This window comes from Chelonoidis abingdonii, chromosome 7, assembly GCF_003597395.2.
Source record: "Chelonoidis abingdonii isolate Lonesome George chromosome 7, CheloAbing_2.0, whole genome shotgun sequence".
Taxonomy (NCBI): Eukaryota; Metazoa; Chordata; order Testudines; family Testudinidae; genus Chelonoidis; species Chelonoidis abingdonii.
In genome coordinates this window covers 60,612,148-60,635,811 of record NC_133775.1, presented here as the reverse complement: position 1 = coordinate 60,635,811, position 23,664 = coordinate 60,612,148, and the positions used below count along the sequence as shown (strand labels likewise).

Here is a 23,664-nt window from a genome sequence, read left to right as displayed (position 1 = left end):
TCTAATCAGCCTGTCTGCCTTAATTGGTTCTAGCAGGTTCCTGATTACTCTAGTGCAGCCCCTGCTCTGGTCACTCAGGGAACAGAAAACTACTCATCCGGTGACCAGTATATTTGCCCTCTACCAGACTCCTGCACCCCACTGGTCTGGGTCTGTCACAATACACACAAGGTTTAACACCTTTAAAAATGTTTGCTAACCTGCAATTTTCTGCATTGTTCTCAGTGTCCATTTCCTTCTCTATCATACCTCAACCCTTGTATTATCTCTTCCACTTATTTCCCTCCCCCATGCAGAACCTCATTTCTAATCTATCCCATCAATCTCACTCTTTCCACCCACCTCTGCATCCCTGTTAACACCCTCACCTCCACCTCTTCATTCATTTGTACCACCCCCTTCATATATAGATTTTTCAAGCCTTAGCAGCCAGAACACTGAACTAAGATGTAGAGTACTACTGTTAGAGGTAATGCCCAGGCAAGAATTCAAGCCACTCTTCAACACCAGCTGCTAAGAAAGAGTGAAACTAAACTATATCTTCAGAACAGTAGTAAGCTTTTAATTAGAAAACACGTATGCCTCTGGTCCTTATAGTTGCAAAGGATTTTAAAAATGTGAATGATGCAGTGATAGCTGCCTGAATCAGCAAACAGTCTGAAACAACAGTGAAGAGAACTGTCCTCGTTCATTTAAAAAAACAACTTAACTCTGAAGTTTAAGGCCAACCATGTAAACAAAGAAATTGCCATACTACAGCAAATTAAAATTATCTAGTCCAATATCCTGTTTCTGATAGTGGTAAGTACCAACTGCTTCAGAAAAACATTCAAGAAACCTTATAGTAGGAATGTACAGAATAATCTACCCAAAGGGAATATTCCTTCCAAACCTCCAACAGATATGAGTGACTTGTGCCCTGAAGCACAACAATTTAAAATGTCAGCATTAATTATTTCACTGATAATCAAATCATGCAAGAAAGGAGAAGAAGGACAACCATATTATGAAAGCTCTGCATGATCTATTGTGAGCTGCAAGTTATATCTATATAACTAGTGAGCAGAACTTGGGCAAAGACCACCAGTAATTCTTTTCTTCCAATCTAAGTCCTGGAGAAAGACAAAAAGTGTTGGGCTTCCTCTAGGTCATCCTAGGGGCCACCCCAGGTCCCTGCTCAAGGGTTCTACTTTTTGCCGCCTCCTGCTGGTAGGCGAATAAAAATCTGCTTTCCTCCCTCCTAGTTGCAGAGGGAGACTGACATGGTTCTTGTCAGTTTCACTCCAGCCCACAACATTGTTTTTAGTTTCATGTAATAAGTCTTTAAACACAATCCTTAAAATTTTTTTAAAAGGGTCATAATTAGATAAAAACAAATAATTTTCTTCATCTTCCTGACTTAATTCTCCCCTCACCATCACCAAGCTTCCTTTAGATCAGGGGTCGTCAACCTTTCGGATGTGCTGTGCCGAGTCTTAATTTATTCACTCTAATTTAAGGTTGTGTGTGCCAGTAATACATTTTAACGTTTTCAGAAGGTCTCTTTCTAGAAGTCTATAATATAGTACTAAACCATTGTTGTATGTAAAATAAATAAGGTTTTAAATACGTTTAAGAAGCTTCATTTAAAATTAAAATGCAAAGTCCCGCGGACCGGTGGCCAAGACCTGGGCAGTGTGAGTGCCACTGAAAATCAGCTCATATGCCGCCTTCGGCAGGCGTGCCATAGGTTGCCTACCCCTGCTTTAGATCTTAAACATCCTGGAATGTTCCATTAAACAGTACAATGCATAAGGTTTTGTATAGCTTATCATTAGACTAACTTTTATGAAACGGCATACTCTAAGGATACAGACTAATAGAACAACTCTTCCTCCAGGTTTGTTGAGAGCTTTCTTCATTCTTAAAGCTTCCTTTTTAAATCTAGAAATAGTCACACTACCATGTTCATATGTCCTTACTATTTGTGCTACTGTATTTATTGATAGCCTTTTTTCCTGTGAGTACTATCAGCACAGAGCTCCATTCTTGGGAAATTAACTAGCCAAAACAACCTCACACAAGGTGCATCTGAAGAGAACTAGTTGTCAACTGCTAGCCTGCTTTCATGAATTGGGCATCAGATCTGCACTGTAGGGCTTGTCTACATGGCCGGCAGTTTAGTCTTCTTTAAACAGGACTACCTTAATACAAACTATATACACCTTTTTGTTCATGCCCACAGCATCCACATGGGAGATTTAACAGCCCCGCACATTAGCTCCTACTGTAATTCACATCCCCATAGTTCAAACTGTGGGCCATGTAGATATAGCTTGAGAGTCCGATCTTTGAAAGACACGTGCACTGGCTTCACTTTACACACCTGAATGGGGACTACTCACACAGTGTGCAAAGTGAAAGAGAGAGAAGTTCTGTGTGGTAAGTACATGAACTGAATTCCAGGTAGAGGCCTTACATGCTCAAACATTTCAGCTGTACGACTGGCTTCTGAAAGACAACGCAAATGACAGCATGACCGAATGCTGCAGTGGCATAGAACTAAAATTACTATTAAAATAATTTTAAATACATTTTAACTCTTTACCTAAACCCTAGCTAAGATAGCAGACAAATGGTTTTGGAGAAAAAACAGTATGACAAGACAGAAGGGGAGACAACTCTGATAGGATTACTTCAGTAAGTGAAAGCGAGGGGATTTCAATGCTACAAATCCTCACATCACATTTGGTCCAAACATTCTGTGTCTCATCGCAGTGTGTGAGGTTCCAAGGTGATTATTTTCTAAAGGGCTCCAACAGCAAAGCAGAGAGTTCACGTGGACTCAGTGAGTTGAGAATCGAGGTTGAGAATTTTAGCTTAACTTTATTTTGGTGCTTAGAAATAGTGAGAGTTTACTGCCCTTTCAAAACCTGACAGTAATGAACAAATCAACTGTGATTAGGATGAAACAGCCATACATGTGATTTATGGACACTGAAAAATAAAACACACATCCTAGGAATAATTTTAAAAACAAAAAGTAACCTATTCTTGTGTTTTTTGCTTTCACTGAATCACAGAGTGCTGCTGCAGCAAACACACACTGCGGTGAACATACAGAATATTAAAGATGTATTTCATAAGTGTTTTCCTACCCACATTTGGTATGCTGCTTACTCTGGATCAGGCAGCCATGAGACTAATTTCTCTTTTTGTTGAACACTAGATCTTCACATTTCTCTCAACCTACAGAAAAGCAACAATTCTGTCTCCTGAATAAATCACAGAAGCAGCGCTAGCATTAGCTACCTGTTCATCCCTTTCTCTCCCTCTTTCCCGTCTCCCTCTGCACCAAGGAGAAAGAGAGATTATCACCTGTCATAGATAGGGATATTGCAAATCATAATTAGATCACAGAGTGCTGTTTATAGTTACTATACAATGCCAGGATTTGTTCCTTGTACCGAGGCTATGAATCTGTAAATGGGATTTTTATAAGGGTTTATGTCATCATCTGTTTTTCCTGGAAGCATTTAGTACTTCTGGGGGGAGCCGTGCAAATTTAACAAAAAAATGCAAATGCTTATTTCCTCCTTATTGTTAACAAAGAGATCAAAAAGCCCATATGGGCAAGAATGCATTTAGGAAGCAGGTGGGAGAAAGGGGTGAGAGGTAGATACAGCTGGTTTAAGGGCCCTGCTCCAAAAAGATTTACAATGAATTACCCCAAGTGAAGCAGAATCTTTCAACAAGCACCCAGCTGGCACTCAGCAGAGCAGGGCTGGGATGGTGCCAGCCTCACACTGGGAAAGGGCTTCCCTTTCCACAGCTGCTCTAGGACACCAGACTTGCTCTTGGCCAGACATAAGCCCTCACAAATGCAGTCACATGCCTGCTTCCATAAATGCCTGTCACAGCCACTGTTCAGAAAGCAGTCAACAGTAGCAGCCTTTCTGGGAGCGGAGGGCGGGGGGCATGAATGCTTTGGACAATGTTCATAGGTCAATTTAGGATACATTTCCTAGAATGTTAAATTCAGAAAAGGAAAATGAACCATGCAGAAGTGCAGTCTGGTGTTATGTGAAGAAAAGGAATGGAATGTACAGAGAAACTTTAATAAACTCATCCTCAGACAATTTCACTATAAGAATTTTCATTGGAACTGCAAATTGCATCTCACTGACCATTTTGTAACTTTATTCTGCCACACCAATACGCCTCTCTAGCATGTATGTGTATTAGTAAGTTGTTCACATATAACTGGAAAAACTGTCAATTGTCTTCAACTACCTGCGAAGACACCACTATGTTCCACTTGGTGATATTAGAGCACCATTCCTTAAATGCTGCCATCAGGGGCCTTTCTTGCAGACACCACCTCCTAGGCAGCGATTGGGGGGCAAATAGCAGAGCCAGCCCCCTCCCCAAGCCAGAAACACCACAAGAGTAGGCAACCAGTGAGAGTTCCCGACCTTTCTGGGGGCAACTTCAGACTCACCACTCCCCCCCAATCACTTTTGGCCCGCGCTGCCTCCTCTGGTCACAGGCTCCATCCGCGGGCCTTTGGGCTCTGGCCCTAGCCTCACCACACCCTGCCCGTTGCCAGAGCTGTCCCATCCATAGGATGGGCTGGGAAAACTGCCTCAGGCACTGCGCTTCAGTGGGAAGCGGTGGGGGACAGGACAGCCCAGGGGACTAGCAGGGGGCCTGGTGCGACAGCAGGGGTTGGGCCTGTGCCCCACACTCAGAGGCATTTTTCTTTTTCTTGCCAGCAGCCCCCCAGGCTCAGGCTCTGCAGCAGCGAGCGACCCAGTCCCAGCCCACTCCACTGGCTCCCAGCATCGCCTGCCGCCGCAAGGTCCTAGCGCCCTCCCAACCACTAGTGCCAGGGCAGGCTGACCCTACCCTTCCGCCTCCGACAGACCCTTCCCTTTTCCAGCAGGACCCTCCACTACAGAGGGGGGCCCCCCCTCGTCCCTTGCACAGGTGAGTGCCAGCCAGTAGTCTACATCATCCTTCACCTGTCGCCCAGCCCTGATGTCCCCTCAGTGCCCGACACCTCTCCTCTCCCAGCACTGGGTGGGGTCCTCCAAGGCCACCTCCAGGCCAGGGCCAGCCCTTATCATCCTCCTACCTCAGGGTCCTCCTTGCCTTTCGGCTCTCCAACCTAGGGGTCCCCTTCCGGGTAGTACCAGGACCTGGGGTCCCACAACTCTGCTCTCTTCACCTACCCCCAGGATTGTGGCCGTCCATCCATCTGATTTTCTGCCTCGCCTCCCAGCCCCCCAAAAAAACAGCTCTTAGAGTCTGTCCTCCATGCTGGAGAGTCCTGGGGTCCCCCACCACCATGGCACATATAGGCCCTCCAAGAGCCACCCAGTTCCCAAAACATGGGCTCTCAGTGTTGCAACTATGTAATTACATTTAAAAAAAATCCACTGAGGGTAGCAAGACCATATGCACCTGGCAGGAGAGTTTGCTGCAAGGAAGTCCAGGAAGGTGGATTTCAGAATGTAAATGGCATGACACTGATCGTAAACGGTGAGTGGTTTAAATTGTATGAACTTGCCGCATGATGGGAGGCCCCCAACAGGACCCAAGGCGCTGGCCATGCCGCATCCCCCCTGGCCCCTGCTGCCTCTCTACCCACCTCCCCATCCATGGCTTAATTTGTCCCACAGCTTGCTGTGAAAAAATGATATTTGTATGTTTGTTAATATCACTTTTGACTGCCTCCCAGCTAGCTAGCAAGTCTGTTTCTGTGAAAAACGATATTAACATATAAATGTCACTTTTCACAACAGCAGACTTACTAGCTAGCAAGTCTTTAAAAAAGCAACCAAAACAAGGAAAAGAAGCAACAACAACAAAAGACAAAAAGCATGCAAAGGACCTTATTTTTGTTTCTATTCTGTTTGAGTCCAGTAAAGAACAAAGAACTGTACTTTATTTTTAATACTGAGTTTGAAACAAACCCTACATAAATAAACTACAATGATTTGGACACGTATATGTGCATATTTGTTTTTCCTGAAGTTAATTAAGAGTGTTATGAAAAATTGTCAGAGTGGCCACTGGCAAGAGTTGGTGGCCGCACTCTGAGGCCACAAAAATTTTTGTTGTGAGAACCCCTGTATTAGAGTATGGCTCACTTATACACATATATACATAAATGTCTAAAAACAATTTGGGGATGAGAACATTCTGTAACATAGCTTTTCCACTACAAAATATAGTTCCTAGAAAGAAAATAGTAGCAACAAAGATAATGCCACCAGTTGCCCTCATCCTGGTTTTAAGAACTTCAGCAGAATTCTTTTTTAACATAAGACAGATTTCCTGCTCATTTTGGTGAGGTCCCAACCACACAGCATTACAGTTGGTGTATGGTTGTGACATCTAAAACAGACCCAACTGGCAAATCAGAACCTGGGTTTGGACAATCGTTCTCTCTACTTAAATTATGAAGATGCATTAAATCAGAGCTTATTGTAAAGCAGGTTCCACTTATTTAGGTTTTTATTAAATATGGATGTTTTTGGATAATATCTTATCAAACAAAACAAATGTGGTCTTCACTACATCAATGTTCCTCCAAGCCAAACAATTTAGAATAGCAATTTATTATCTGTGCCACAGTGTAAGAGCGAGTGATGGCATAGTTAATGGGCACACCAAGAGTGCATTTGGTCAATGATCACCAAACATCATCTATCAAAACTAATAGCACCCCCATGCTGGAGGGACTGGATGAGTTAAGGAGCTGCTGATTGACAAATGCATTTGTTTAGGAGAAAGGGGGGAAACAGGAGAAGGTCCCTTTATTTCATTTCCTTGCTCTCCCATCCACGGTTACCGAGTGCCAGGGAACTTTACTTTAAATTTTAATTTGGTCACAGCTCTGAGTGTACACACACATATATAAATATAGCATACGAGGGAAAAGGAAAAATCTTGAAGCTGTGAAAAGCGTCTCATTTCAAACACAAAGTTGACATCCCTAAATGTGATATTGTGGCTCTCTCCTAACTGGAGGCTGGCAGAGAAGCAAGAGCAAACAATGACCTTCTACTGAGAAGATTGTCAGGGTTAGAACATCAAATTTAGAAGTAGCGAGTTCAGTCTGGAAGTAGTCTCAGAGGAACAGAAAAAACAAATACACTTTAAAGCTCTCGTTCTGCTTCAAGTGCAATAAGAGCACGTAATCCACTGCTAGATTCCCAAACAAATTGGTTGAAACTGAGTTTCAGTGACATTACGCTAACATTCCCACCAAAAAAAAAAAAAAGTTATTGTCCTTATGAAAACTCCATACATTTAGAAAATCATTATGTTTTAAAGCCTGGTAAGAAACAGTTTATGGAATTAACCAGTTCCCCATAGTTCTATAATCCTTCAATCATCTACCAATTTATACTGCCCACCTAGGAAGGTGGAAACAATTGATTTCCTTAGGGGGAGAAAATGGCAAGCCAATGAACATTTAAAATAGTTGGGTTTAAAATATAAAACTTCAGTGCTAGAGGTTCTAGACCAATCAATGCTGATTTCTCTCAAAAGATTGGTTTTAGTGATATCTGTAAAGAATATCACAGTAGTTAAAGATAGAAAAGACATAGTATAACCATGATAGGCTCAAACATCACCCCTTGAACACTTCACCAGCATGTTGCTCCCCTTTGCCATAACCTGTGTTTTTAATACCACTAGTATTTGGATCAGAGAGTGCCTTCTTGTACAACCTAGCAAACACTGGGTTTTGAAAGGAATATAGTCTCATTCTGTCAGAATTCTGTATGTTTTCTCGTAGTAATACAATATGTTGCAGTAGAAGAATATTTGTCTGAATAGAACTGGATTGACTGATCTGTTTACTATTATGAAGTGTACTGATTACATAGTGTGATGTTGTAGGCGAAAATTTGTATTGTGTAACATCCATAGCTTTCTGTTGTAACACTGTAGTTAGTGTCCTCCTGGAAACTGTTCCCATGGATAGACAATGGGATTTTATAATTAAATTTGATATTTCTAGTTTTGCATGTGTTTTTGTTAATTTTAGAAGATAAAAATATAGACTGGGCAGTCAGAATAAGTTCAGTAAGGCGACCGACAGATGAAGATTTATACTACTGTAATGAATTGGTTTGATCCTTCCAATTCCCCCCCCACCCCCAGACTTTAATGAACGTTTTTTAAAGGGTTAGAATTTTTGTATTAAAATATAATTTTAAGGTGTTAACTGGATTCCATGGAAACATTTTCAACCAAAACTCCAACAGTTTGGGAATTTCCCTGGGCTTTTTAGTGCATGTTAGTAAGCAAACAAGCACAAACAATTAAATTGAGTTGAGTTGAGGCATTAGGAGTCCAGGAAGGATGTTCTGCTCTGGCAGATCTTACGATGACCACCAAAATGGGATCTCCCTCATGTAGATGTTAACAAGTCCATAGAAAATGTGTGTGTGTGTGTATGGGGGGGGGGGGATATCACACCAAGAACTAGGTATATCTCAGTGGGATGGGGGCATAAGGGACAATGGAGGGGAATTGAGTAGGCAAGGTTCCTAGCCAGGGGGTACAGGGGAGACTTTAAGCACTTTAAAGCTCTTTAAATTAATTGTCACTTCCAGTGTATTGTCATCCACAGCTATTCCTCCCCACCTGTGGCTCAGCAGGTCACTTTTAACAAAAATGAATGTTTGGAAAGAATACAATTACACTACAAATGGTAAAATAAAGAATAATTGAGGGTCTTCCTCAATCTGCTGAAAAAGAAAAAGTAGAACGATAAAGCACGTGCTGCTTAAGTCGAGACAAAAAAAATGAACTGTACCTAGTTTAATAGGGTTCCTGTAAGAAGGCAAGTCCTTCTGCATAAGCAGGACAATTTCCCAGTTCCTCATTTCTTTCTGGTCTAAGTTCCAGGAACTTCCCCTCTAGAACAGGTTAAATTTGGGAGAGAGATAACACAAGCTTCCTCTTAATCTCAGAGACCCTCCTCACCCCTCTACTATTTCTGCCTCTCTCTAATGAACTCTTTGTTAATCCCTTCCTTGAAAAATCACAGCATGAGATAAACACCCCCTATGACAAATTCATTATATATCAGTGCAATTCTTCCACTAGCATTCACTCCCTAGAATGGCTACTGCCACTCCATACCAATGGAGAGGGAGGTCTTTTCTTCATAGACTTTAAGGTCAGAAGGGACCATTATGATCATCTAGTCTTCAGCTGAGAGGGAATCTTTCAGTGGGTGGCTGGTGAGAGATCATCCTTCACACTAACCATAATGAGCCTCTGCAGTAACAATGGTTTCAGCACTTGTAGAAGCAGTGGGTCAGAGCACTGAGTAATCCACATAGTATTTCTGTCATTATGAAGAGATGCTGCCATTAATATTTCCTTCACTAAGCCTCTTTTCATAGAGAATCTGAAGAGCCAAACAGCCTCTGACATCCCACTTCCTCAAATGAAATGGGATTTGAACAATGGTTACAGGCTCTGGAACAAATATGGTGCCAATTAAATCATACTCCTATCCTTCCCAACCCCTGAACCACAGTGATGCCCACTGTGCAATATCTTTATTCTGAACCCTCCTCCCTAAACCACACTGCTTTTCCTCTCCTTTCCAGCTACATATATCCTCCTCAGCCCGCATCAATTCCTTCATCTGGAATCTGGACCATGCTGTTTATAAACTCTTTTTACAGAGTAGGTTTTTTTGTTGAATACAGCTCTCTCAAGAAAAAGCTAATCATTCAATTGCACCACATGCCCATTTTCCACTAGCCATGGCAATAAATCTTTGGGTATTTTTAAATACAATGTCTGGATGTGAGGATCAGACATTGCAGTCCATGTAATTTTATGTGAACTGAGACCGTGCCTGAACTGCCTACCACAACTTTGAATACAAATAAAGCTCTAATATAACTTTTCCATCTCTCCTTCACCAGCACAGTGCAAAGGATAAAGAAAGTGATGCTCTATTTATTGTGTGTAAGGGATACTAATTAAAACATAGCATGTTGTGACTCAAAGCAAAGGCAATGCATACCTGATTTTGGAATTACAGGTCATTTCATTCTCAGGGTAATGAATGTCCACTGCGTCCTGAATGACAGTGCCATACTCGTAGACTTTAATCTTCTTCGTCACCCCGGCAATAGCAAAATAGTCACAGTCCCGGTCGAATTCGATACTGAGGAGCAAAAGCAGAAATCAAGGGCTACATAAAACACATTCACTTATGAACAGGACATTTTACAGCCTGAATGATAATCAGGGTTTGGTACTTGATTACAATTCTCCTAAAAAGTGAAGTTAGAAAAATATTTAATATTCTATCTATGCCAGGATAAGTCAGTTGCTTCAAATGGACTAAAACAGCATGGAGCTCCTATTCCTTGGCACAGCTGCATCAAGAGATCATGATATGCAAGCCCCCATCCAAACGATTTACTGAAAATGGACTTTTGTGGCTGCACAATATTCCTCCTGCAGACGGTACCTTTGTTCAGACATATGAAAAGTTTTTCAGTTCAATTCTACTGTCCACATTACGATGCAACCAAATGACAAAGCTGAGAGCTCAAACTGGGAAGGTAGTAAGAAAAATTTGACAGCATGGTGTATGAATAATATGCCACAGAATATTGCCAATTGATTCTGTTCCACCCATTGTCCCCTTTAGTGTGGTAGTTTTGAGGTCTTTACCATGCATACTAATTTGCTTTGCATTAACTCTGGGAAATCCAAACTCCCTGAGCAACAAGAAAATTAAAAATATATTATCAAAACTATAAAAGCCAAATACACAACATGCTTTCTGTCTAGGGCTGTTCTCATGAACCAAGGCATTTTCTGTCTTGAACTGCTAGGCATGTTTGTAACAGATGTGAGAGGAGATGGAAGAAAAAGCAGTCACTTTATAATGAGGTTAACCCTTAAGCCAGAAAGCTCTCTGATCAAACATAAAACACCTCTGAAGGGAAAAAAGGGAGAGTGGGTTATGAACAGTGAGCATCATCATCAAGTTAGTATACTGAAAGGCCTTGAAAAAAGTGTACCAGACACTTAATCAGAGAAACTACAACTACTATCCAGAGGCAACTCCCTTGTGAAAAGCTGAGCACCACCCTCGCTAAACTACTGTGGGGAGGAGAGAAGGGGAAGATGCAGGGATTTCTCACAGACTAGTAGGATGGAAACATGGAGCTTTTTACGCTTATCTGAAAGAAGGAAAACTCCCCCTGCAGACCTAGAGTCTCCCTGCTGCTATGATTGACAGTGGTATCACTCCCCATAGGCTCTCCGCTGATGTCATAGTACTTTTCCACTACCACCCCAGCTGCCTCATTTTGGGCTCTCCTCCCCAGTGAGCAGAATTCAGTGCACAACTATGCAGTTGCTCTGAAGCGTTACAATAGCATCACTTACTGTTTCTTGGAACTTTCCGTTTAATACTATGCTCTACTTTCTGAATGGTAGCAAAGTAAAATGACAACATATTGATCAGTTTTCACTTTAATACAACTATAGTTTCTTGCTGCCCACAGGGGAATCTGACTAGTCTTGTTTTAAAAATTAGTGCTACTTGGTGGAACCTTAAGCAGCACCAGAGGTCCTTGGCACTTTGCATGCAGATTCAGGATGACAGAGTACCAGTTTACACTCAATCTTTGAAACTGTAGAGCCATAAACTTAAAAGGGAACACACTATCAAACTTCACATCATCAGTTGTAGTTTACACTTGCTTCCTACTCTACCAATTTGTGTGGATTTACATTAGTTTCCTACTTTTTAAAGTGTTTTTCTTCCCCATTGCTATTGAAAGACCCCCACAACAAACAGTTCCATAAAAATGGAGCCTGATCAGCCAGAGATATCAGGATAGAGTGGCAAGACCCAGCCAGGGCCCGTCCCATAGCCTTTTCCCCGACTTCAGAGGGAACCTTAAGCCTTGGGTGTCCCAGACCCCAAGAGAACACCCTCCCTGAGCTGGGAGGATGGGCAGGGAAAAAACACACACACACACACACACACACACACCCCTATAGAACAATCTGCTCATAGGAGCAGCAGAGGCTGCTTGGCCACAGCTGGAAGCAGCAGAAAGGAGGGGTGTGGCCAATACAGGCATTCCACCAGGGTGGACCTCCTTGGTGGCACCTGACCCCAGAGGAACCCTCCTCCTCCAGCTACGTGGGCTGGGAAAGCATGACAGCACTTTCAGAGGCAGATTAATGGTTGACAAGCAAGATTAGTGACTAGGGTCTGACATTGTTTTTAGGTGAAAACAGGACAGGGCAAGATGATTTCTCAGGACTGGTTCTTTTTGTAGAAGCCAAGCTAGCCAAGCTGCTTTTTGCAGAACACTATGTCAAAGCGGTTCAGCATTGCACTGACACGTCAACTCTCTCTGCCCCAAGAACGAGGTTTACAACCAGAAACCTGTATAACATTGCAATGGATTTATTTGTACCACAATCTTAATTGAACTGCTGTCTCAGCTACTGTTCGTTGCCTTGTGGATTCTAGTACAGCATAGCTAAACTGATGGCAGCTATTTATCTACTTGGATTCCATTTATACCTTCAGCCTTCTGCTGCTGAAGGAGAAATATTACTATGTCCTGTGAAGGGCCAGGTTATTAAAACTGAAAATCCTGTCCTACCTGAAGAGATTTTGTTACTGTTAGCTATACAAACTTTGACTAGCATTACTCCCATGCTATATATTTTTTCCTTCTTAAAGGCATACCTTGGCCAACAAAATCAGTAGTTCAAGGTCTAAAAATTAATGTACCATTAAAAACCATTTTTTTTTTTAAATAAAGAGCTTGAGCATAAAGCAATGAAACTGATTCTCAGACCTCTGACCTTCAAAGACACTGCAGGAGAAAACCAATGCAGAAGCAAACTACCATCCACACAGATGTTCATCTGCTGGGAGGGATGGGAAACATTTACACCCCCCCCTTTATTAAAGCATATAGCAGCATCTTGGCTTGAATTCTCCATCCATAGTATATACACAACAGTAGCTATTTGCAGTTATTACAGTCGTACTGTGAAAAACTGAGTTTGATGGCACAATGAAAAATAAAATGAAGTACAAGCTCAGCATTCTAATCAAATTGATTATTTACCATCAAGCAAAATAACCTTCGAGAGCATTTGCAAAGCTCCACTTCCCCCACCAGTCCTGACTATGACAGACACCACACTGGCACAGTGACAATTATTTCAATGCTTTTTGCTCAGAACAGTCGATAGCATAAACACCAGTACACATCTAACTAAGTTTAATTTATCAGGGGGGCAGCCGTGTTAGTCTGGATCCATAAAGCAGCAAAGAATCCTGTGGCACTTTATAGACTAACAGATGTTTTGGAGCATCAGCTTTTGCGGGTGAATACCCACTTCGTCAGATGCATGTAGTGGAAATTTCCAGGGGCAGGTGTATATATATACACAAGCAAGCTAGAGATAATGAGGACGTCTGTTAGTCTATAAGGTGCCACAGGCTTCTTTGCTGCTTTTAAGTTTAATTTGTGGTTCTAAAAAAAAAAAAAGTTTGCTTGGGCTGTGTGATATAATACACAAAGTAATTTGTGTCTAACTAGCTTGAAAGTCTACCTTTCCACAAGTATTTGAAGTATGTTTTGTTTTAATATAAATTCTCACTCATGCATAGTTTATCTATAGGAAAAATCACAGGAGCTATAACACGGTTCTTGCATACCGTTTTTAAGCCAACATAGGATTAATCTTTGAGGGGGTCATGTTTCGATTGCACATATAAAATGTATTTCTACAGCTGAAATAATCTGATTGAACAATGGAAAGATGTAATCAAGCAGTCAGTAACAAACAGTACTATGTCAGAAGGACATCAGGCAAGTGATTAAGCAGTAAGACAACAGACCATGTGATACAGCTGATGAATGCTTACCTCAGGTGCTCTGAGAGCCACAAGTCCATCAATCAACACTGCCCTACAGCCTGTTGGGTCTTTTTATAATGATAGAAAAATAGACGTTTACCAAGCCAAATTTTAAGTGACTTTAATGCTGGTGCAAGGAACTGGATTGACAGCCCTGGAGACTGAAATCCTCTATATATCACCAGACCAGATACAGAAAGGGCAGGGAGACCGCAGTCTTGTTCCACATACCCCACTAATACACTTCAACCTTAGCCTGAAAGAACCACCTCTAGAGATGAGCAGGTAATTTGGGCTTCATACCCACTCATTTCACTGGCTTCCCTACTGAAACTGCCATTTCATGCAGATTGTGGAGGTGCTGTCACTTGGAACATCTGTTCGTTGGGAATTGGACAGATCAAACTCATTTCTCACAGGCCATTGAACAGATAAGATAGCTAATGTTCATGTTGAATGGACATGTTCAGGATGAAACCGATGCATAGTCACTAGCTGAAATGCAGAAAAGGAAACAATCTCATTTATGAGCAACTATAGCCACAAAAAGCACCAGTAAAGTGCAGTGCCTCAGTAGCACGAGAGAGGGTAGAAGAGAAGAATCTATTGCAGTGGGAAGCCAAATAGATCCCTCCCAGCCCCAAATCATCCAAGTAAAAAACAAAACAAAACCCCAGAATGCTTTAAAATGAATCAAACTAAGCTTGGCAGGGAAGAGAACAGGAGCATAGCAGTATGGGTAGCTTTAGATATGCCTGGAAATCTTCCTTCTCCCCACCACCCCTTCATTATTTTTTCAGACTAACTGACACTCTTGCTCTCCGTGACAGAATGATATAAACACTACAGCCAAGATTGTCAAAAATTAGTTCCTAAAGTTAAATTAGGGAATAAGGAGCCTAACTTTAAAACCTCTTTAAAAAACCCACACAAAACAAAAAACTTGGCCAAAAGATTTTTCTGAAGATTTAGATATAGAACCTGTTTTGGGTATCGAGTTTTTTTTTTGATGTTTGAGGGAAAGGATCAAAGTCTAGCAAAGAATTTAATGACAGCAAGGCTCTCCTCCTATAATGTCAAGGGCAGACTCAATATGTGAATATTAGACGCTTTCTGAAGTTTTCTAAATTCCTTATTTTTCCAAGGGATTATCTCTAATTAAGACATTGGTTAGCAACCTAGCGCTATTCTTCCATTCCTAAATCAATATGTTCTCCTTACGTAGAAGTTTCTTTATTGTTTCCAACTAAATTTCAATCTGGGAGATTAGTTAAAAGTCAAATTTAACGTCAAAAGAATCAAACGAGCCTTCAAAAATATTGGTAATGGTAAGAAGTGACTGAAGAGCTGCATCAGATGCATTAACTGCTTCCTAAGACCGCCAAGTTGATAGCTTCTAGCACTGTAATTGATAAGGGAAAACACGGTGGAGAATGAAGTGCAAGGGAGCATCTCCATCTAGGCCCTTGTGGCACCATACAAGTATTGTCATGTTCTTCTAAGGAAGCACCATTGTTATTTTTTGTCTGTGCTTTGTTGGCATTATGACTACATCAATCAAAAACAATATAAAAATATCAGATGAGACTTGTGATTCCATAAACCAAGGAAAGCTGGCTTGTGAATTACAAACAGAAGTCATCCCAAAGATGGAATACTCAGAACCCCCTAGCAACACAGAAGCCAAATGGTTCCAAAGGCAGAAAAATCAAATCAAATCCCACACAAGACAGTCCCACCCCATGACAAGTAAGAGTCCACAATATTGCAGGGAAAAGGTACGTCTTCTGCAGTGCATGCAAGATACACTGCTGTTCTGCCCACTTCACCTTTTGGCAACCCGTACACGGAGCCTGAGTAGTGTAGGAGTCTCTTATAGAGGCTCTCTGCACCACAGCACAAATTCACTCAGTATAAATAGGTAAATCTCTACTCTGTTATATTATTGTTACATAACATTTGTAGTGCCTAGAGGCCAACCAAGTCATACCCCCAATTATGCTAGGTACTATACAATTATGACATTCTACAGCTGTTTACTTCTGAAGAAAAAAAACACACACAAAAACCTGAATTTCTAAAGGTTAAAAAAAGTGTTTTCCTTTTTTTAGAAAATGTTTAAAGCTTTCAACATGTATCAACAAGGCATTCAAAAGCAGCATAAGTCCAGTCTTTCCCCTATCCTGCCCACCTAAGGCACTTTTAAAGTTGAAAAAATACCTTTGACTCATTTCCCATCTTCCTTTCATTCCTGCCCCTTCCAACCACTTTCCTTCTTTTCTGGCCAAGAGCACTGTTAGCCCTTACATCCAGACTAAATGCCATTTATGTATGCCTTGCGGGAATCCTAGAACTCACTCCCAATTTAGTTTTTAACACAATGCAAAAAATTGATTGCACTTATTCTCAAGGAAAAGCCTTGCTGAACTATAGAGAGAAGAGAGAAGGAAAAGAAGAGGGAATTCTCTTATTTTTACACAGCTTGCCTTTCAGTAATTTCAGTAAAATGGTGTCCATTTTGTGTTTTCCTTCATTTATTCCACTTTTAAATTTAAAATTACAGAGCAACAAACAACATAAACAGAGGATGATTTCTATTTACTCTGTAATAGCTACTTAGTGGGCTAACTAGTATTTCTTTGTGGTAAGTTCTTATATGCCTTCAGAGCCACACACATTTCAGATAACCATGGAGAAAAATTTTGGTGAATGGACCTACAGTAAGTAGTACTAGGTCATTACTCTATTGTTAAGAAATTCTAGCTAATTTTTTTCTTCTCTACACTGACTTGCATAGTGTAGTACAGGATTACAAAACACAAATCAGGTAAGTAAGAGTAAGATATGATGCCAATAACAATTTGGAATCATAACCAATAGTCCAATTCTGCTCTCCCAGTGTTCCCTCTGAACTCAGTGAAATGTTCAAGTGTCCAAGAAATGCAGATTTGGACCTTGAATGAGTTCAAATGAAGTAGCATCCCCAACAACCACAAAACCTTCCACCCACTATATATATGACAGACTACAAGGTCCTCCCCACAATTCTGCCATATGGCCCCACCTGCAAGTTGAATCATAGAACTGGAAGGGACCCTATTATGACTTGAAGTGTATACTGACATACAGAGTTGCAAGTTTTAAAACAAAGCCATATTCATGAATGCAAAGCCACAATTTAAAGGATCATTGTTTGCATTCTAAAGTCTATCTACATTTGTCATACAAAAAATAAAAGTTACTGAGACAAAGCATATAAAATGTCACTCTGAAAGGATTGTTTTTGCTAAAATTATGACTAGCAGAAAACAAGGTATTTCTTTTTTTTATAGAAACCACTTCTCAAACTTAACTGCTAGTATGATACCCATAATCCACGCAAAATTAAACTTTAGCTCAAACCGAAGAAGTGTTTGTCAGACAATTTAGACTATAATTCAGCGGTTGCTACTAAATATCTCTAAACCATTCATTTGTATAGGCTGCTCACTTATAGCTCTCGTGTAAGTAACCACTTAGCTAAAAAAAGTTAAGGAACTATAATGTATGAACTGTGTCAATTGCACAGTAAACCATACTTTTTAATAAATAGGCTATAACCCATCACTCTATAAGCAGCTCACCACAAGCCCCAAATTTGGCAAGAGATAGCTGCATTACATTCCTTTATTCCAAAATGTCAGTTTCACAAGCATTCTGGGAATTGTGGTTCAAATGACCTATTAAAAAGAATCATTCAAGACTAAGTAAACAAGACAGTTTTTTTTTCTTGCCTGTAAATGAATCTTCTCAATGATGGAAGCCATTGCCCTCCAAAGTGGAGATTAATCCTGATCAGATACATACAATGGTCTTGGATAGAGTTGTGCTGGAAAAATTTGGACAGATTTCCCCAATGTATAATTGGATGAATTGCACCACAATTCCAGGAGAAGTTTTCAAGGATTCAACACCAAGAAGAGTACTAATCAGACAGAGTTTAGAAGACTAGAAATTAACAGGCAAACAAACAACATACAAAAGAGGGAAGGGACCTTCACTTAACAGACTGTCATGCATTTGTCTCTAAGAATCCATTAATTTGGAGATAGATTTTACTAGGAATTAGCATAAACTGCCCAATTTGCCCTCTGTTCAGGTCATAGGAGTCACAGAGCCTCTAAAACAGTGGTAGGTAACCTGCGGCTTCCCGTAGCTCCCATTGGCCAATAACAATGAAACACGGCCACTGTGAGCTGCAGGGGGCTGTGCCTGCAGACGTTCAATGTCTGCAAAATGTCTGGTAGCCCGCAATCACCTTACCCTGATGGGTTGCATGCACCCCGCAGGCTGCAGGTTGCACACCACTGCTCTAAAATGACACTCTAGATAGAACAAAACAACGATTATGGAAATCTATAGAATGACTAACAAAAATTTCCTTCATGAAATAGAGCATATCCCACAAAATCAATAAACCTCCTCTGTCATGTGGGATTAGCTCCTATCTATCCTCTCAATCTGTAAAGCCACAACCTCGTTGTCTGTATACTCACCCACCGGTCACCAGAAAACAGATGTTTCTTCCTCCACCTTTGGTCACTGGATTCTGTAAAATACTCTAGCTTCTCTCCTATCCCTTCCTCCCCTTCTCATTTGGCAATTCCTAGTAATCTCTACCTCCAAATTGTAGTCTCATGGACACCCCTGTACATGAAGAGAACAGATGCTTAGGTCTATTTAATAGACCTGCAGTAGAAAATTGAGAGTTTCACTGGCACTTTCTTGCCATTGCTTCCATGAGAAGGACCATATAAAGACATCCCATATCATGTAGTAATCCTTAGAAGTAAGTTTCTTCCTGTACTTAAGTAGACTGCTAGCTGGTAAGACTACCCAAAGTTAAACCTGTTAAACTTTCAAAGTTCCATGCCGCTAGCTTGAATGTCTGGATTCTGGCAGCATCCACGTAGTTGACATTTCAAGGTGGTAATAGGCAACTAGTAGGAAGCTCTGAGGATATTAGCATTGTCCCCCAATATTTACTCAGCCACTTAAGCCAGCAGAAAGAAAGGTTGGAAAATATCTATCAGGCAGCTGGACCACTTGAATGAATGCTTCTGTCCTCAACGCCATTTTGTCCTAAGAGCTTGATGGAAAACAATTTAGTTTCCTGATGCTTGAAGCAAAATCAACCTGTGGAGTCCCTGTTCCCTGAATATCAGGTCTCCAATTCTCTGATTTAGTTTCCACTCCCCTACAGAGGGTTTGGCAGATCAGCCAGTCGACTCAGGTGATTTTGTCCTAGATGTAATTCGATTACTCAGTTTCTTCTGTTCTGACCATGGGAGGATTCTAAGGGATTCCACACTGAGTATGTGACTCCAGAGGCCCTCCTGATGCGTATGCTTTAAAAATACATGATTGTTACTCTGCAGAAAAGCAGATCTGAATGTCAAGTGAGTGACAAGACTGCATATTATGCTGCTCATGCAACTCACGTGTAACCAATTTCCTTCTCTGATGAAGACTGTTTGGCCTGTGAAGTAAGTGCTCCCACAAAAGGCTCCTATCCAAAACAAAGTATATGTAGTCACCCTCAATGAAGAAAGATCTGTCAGTGGTTTCTCTGTGGCCAGGGCCAGGATTTTTGCTGTTAAAACACCATTTTGAAGATTTCAAGGGAGAAGGGAATAATTCACTTTTCCTGGCAATCCCAAGTAGATAGGAGCAATAACTGGAGAAGTCTCATGCAATGAAGACCCACTGCACTGTGTCTGTGCAAGAGATAAATTTTATGAGCTGCAGAATCTCCCAGGCTGATGTAGAAGGATTCTTGGATCTGGTACCTGGATCCTGACTACCTAGTCCTAAGAGACGACCCTGTTGAGGTGGCTATATCTTGGGTAGGCAACAGTAAGCTCTACTCAGAGAGCATAAGGTAAACTGATTTTGTCAGCAGACACCAGAGAAAGCAAAATCTTTCAGTAGACTTCTCTTCACTAGTTTGTTAGCCTTTGGTTTACCATGGCTGGACTTGTGGATAGTTTTGAGACAGGAAAATGATGCTATAGGAGGCAGTCTCCAGCAAACGGAGAAGCAGCAGCCATTAGAGCCAAAGGGCAAGACACTTGGCCTCACACTCACTACTAGAGTAAAGCAGTACTCTGCTGGGGGGTTGGGAGGGAAGTGCCAACCTGCCACTTCTTCCACCATCTGGTAATGAGCAGGATATCACCAACAGTACAGCCTCTGCTGGGGTTGTGACCATGGGATATCTTCATGTGAAGGTTCCCCTTGAACTGGCCCTGGGCTCTGCTAAGTTACTTGGGTTTGGATGCCCCACTGGGCTCCGCAGAATTGGTTCCTGTTTCAGTAAGGCTCTGATGCCACAATCCCCATGCTCCCAATTCCATTGTTTATCTGACTTTTTGGCTCCACAATCAGATTGGAGGGAAAAAACTCACCCAAATAACCCCCACATGGGGCACCAAAATAAGGCATTATTCTGTAGCCCAGTGGTTCTCAAACTTTTGTACTGGTGACCCCTTTCACACAGCAAACCTCTGAGTGCGACCCCCCCCCCCCTTAAAAGTGTTTTTAATTTATAAATATATTTGACACCATTATAAATGCAGGAGGCAAAGTGGGACTTGGGGTGGAGGCAGACATCTTGCGACCCCCCCAAGTTAAATCCTCACGACCCCCTGAGGGGTTCCGACCCCCAGTTTGAGAACCCCTGCTGTAGCCTGTTCAGATCTTCATATTATGATTACACTTCTCCTTCCTTACAGGCTATGAAATAGTCAGTCAACACAGACATGAAAATCATCACCAAATAGTCATTTAAGATAACACTCCATAGAGATAAAAGGCAATTCATAATTCAAAACTATTGTTTCAGGTTCTCCGCAGACTCAGATAGACATCACTGGGCTGGTACACGCTGATGAAATTTTCAAGATCATCTTCACAAACAGAATAATAAGAGATCTATGTTTCTCTTGTTTAGGAGAAGATGACGACAACTTTAAAAAAGTACCAGGTTGTCAACCCAGTGTGATCTGGCCTAATTCTAGTCCAACTTGCATAAGAGAAAATCTTTTTATTTTTAAGCATAATGCAATACCATCATTTCTACTAAAAGTTGCTCTAGCAATGCTTCCAATCCATAACGTACATTTAAAAAAAAAAATCACCAAATGGGATTCAGTAGATTTCATGGGTTCTGGAGGTCAAATCCAATAATGATACTTCTGTTGTTTATATCATCACCAGAATAAAGGGAAATTATTCCTTTGTAATTTAGTACAGCACAAATCATTTCTTAACTAGCTATGATGGCTGCAACAGTTAAGTTTTCTGAAGCAGGAACATTTCTCTAGTTTAAGACGAAAAAACTGGACCCAACTTTTAGAAAATGGACAACCCACTCGAGAAAAATCCAGACACTGCAGAAAGTCATAATGGATCTTTTTGGGTCTCTAGACTATGGTTGGAGAACCTCTAGTCAACTACATAAGCTTTACTTGTATATGCATTCTGTAGAACCTTGCTTAATTAGTACTAATGATGAGAAAACCTATGGGGAACTACTAAATTCTGCAAGCAACTGAACACAAAATGCATTGATAAAAAGTCAGTTTACTGCTAGAAGATATTATTTTGCATGTTGAAGATCAGATGATGACAGACTCAAGGCTTGTATGCCAGATATACAAAAGTACACTGATCCAAAGTTAATGAGGTTTTCCTACAGGGTTTATTTAAGGCGGGGTAGGGGGAAATAAGTTGAGAAAATTTAAATAAAAGTAAAAAAAAAAAGGAGTTAAACAAAGAAGATTTTTTAGAAAAAGGTTTGAAGTTAATGCCAAATCATCTGGTCTGCAGTAATATTTTGGATACCTCACCATCATTTTTTAAAAAGTCCCTTTCATGTCTCTCAATAACAACTCTGCAGGAGACACAGGGTTACCAACAGCTATGGAGGCACTACAGGTTTGGCCTGAAAGTACACTGTAAACAGGTGGCAATTCAATCCCCAAGAGTGATTAATTTCCCCTTATGAATCAAGTTTGGGAAACACGTTTTGGAGCGGGAGTCCCACATCCCCATCCCCCACAACTCAGAGTGAACGTGTTCTGGGGTGACAGTTTGAGGGGACAGAGTGCTCCCCGAAAGAAAGAGTGGATCCAGAAGCCCAGCAGAGACTGAGAATCAGAGAATTACTGTGGTAATAGATTTCAATTTATAATTTTTAATCCAGCATTTGAAAAGTTTCATACCAAGCATGTTAACTACCACATTTTTTGTTGTGCGAACAAGGTTCTCATCACAGCTGGCAGGCTCTGCTCAGAAGAAACCTAGGACTGGAATAACAGAGGGATCCAAAGACTGAGGTACATTAAATGAGCTCTGTGTGAGAAGCCTCTACAATGCCAGAGTTGTAACTAGTACTATCAATCTAACTTTCATAAGTACTAAAATTCAGAGAAGCACATACACTACAGTTGTGCAGTCTAGAAAAGCCAAGGGATTTAACTGGAAAGAGTTGCTGCTTCGGGTCCTGCTAGTTAGCATTGATTGAATGATGCTGAAATGCCATTTGAAGCACTTCAGTCTGACTGCCATCTTAGATTTTTATTTTGACAGCATTTAGAATGTTTTTGACACAGCAATTTACATGCCACACACATCTCAAGGTGTTTTAGAAAAATGATAAAGCAAAGGGTATCAGTTAATGGCTTCATCTATCAATTTCACATAGAATCATAGACTTTAAGGGACCATTATGATCATCTAGTCTGACCTCCTGCACAACGCAGGCTACAGAATCTCACCCACCCACTCCTGTATCAAACCTGTGTGTGATCCACTGAAGTCCTCAAATCATGATTTAAAGACTTCAAGGTGCAGAGAATCTTCCAGCATTCCACAATTGACCCATGCTTCCCATGCATCCAGACAAGAAGAGCGAAAAACCCCTAAGGGCTCTGCCAATCTTTCCGTATTCTTGGGGTCGGGAAGGAACTTTTCCCTCCAGGGATCAGTTTAAACCCTGAGCATTGGCAGACCTCACGGAGCCAGACACCCAGACAAGAATTCTGCATGTAGTACGTCAGATCTCCATCCCATCTAACATCCCAATCCAGCCATTGGCATATTTACTGGCTAGTAGTCCAACAGACCCAATCCATTATACCATATCCCCTCCATGAAGCTTATCAGCTTATGTCTATGAAGGCCAGAATATGTCTTTTTTGCCCCCCACTACCCGTTGAAAGACTACTTCAGAACTTACTCCTCTGAGATGGTTGGAAGTTAGTCTAACTTCAAAGTCTTAACTTCCTGATGGCCATTATATCCACTTATTCTTGTGTCCACATTGGTACTCTGCCTGCAGCTTAATAATTCCTTCCCTCCTTGGATACCATTTATTTACTTCTGAGTGAGTGCTGTAGAGATGCATATATTCGCCTCACGCCTTCTTGTGCTTAGGACCTCTAGAGAACATAGCACCAGCGTGAGAGTCCGTACGTTTGCAGTACAAGTACACGGCGAGTGTTCCGATCCATAGGGCAGTATGGAAATCACAGAACTAATCAAGAGCTACTCTTCTTTTGAGCGTGTATCCAGATCTTCGTTCTGGTCTTCTGTATCCCGTAATGAGCACCTACTGTAGACGCTCTCGCACTGGTTTCAGAAGGTAAGAACGGATCATCAAGTATGGTGTCACAGATGAGTTC

The 23,664-nt window shown here is 41.2% G+C and overlaps 1 protein-coding gene across 2 annotated transcripts in view; it reads right to left on the bottom strand.

The window, feature by feature from the left end:
- Positions 1 to 23,664, bottom strand: part of COP1 (COP1 E3 ubiquitin ligase) — a 212,900-nt gene that overhangs the window by 111,929 nt on the left and 77,307 nt on the right. For both annotated transcript variants that reach the window (XM_075067916.1, XM_075067915.1), the window contains exon 12: positions 10,049 to 10,192. In XM_075067916.1, coding sequence (XP_074924017.1) covers positions 10,049 to 10,192 — 144 coding nt within the window. The remainder of the gene's footprint in view (positions 1 to 10,048; positions 10,193 to 23,664) is intronic.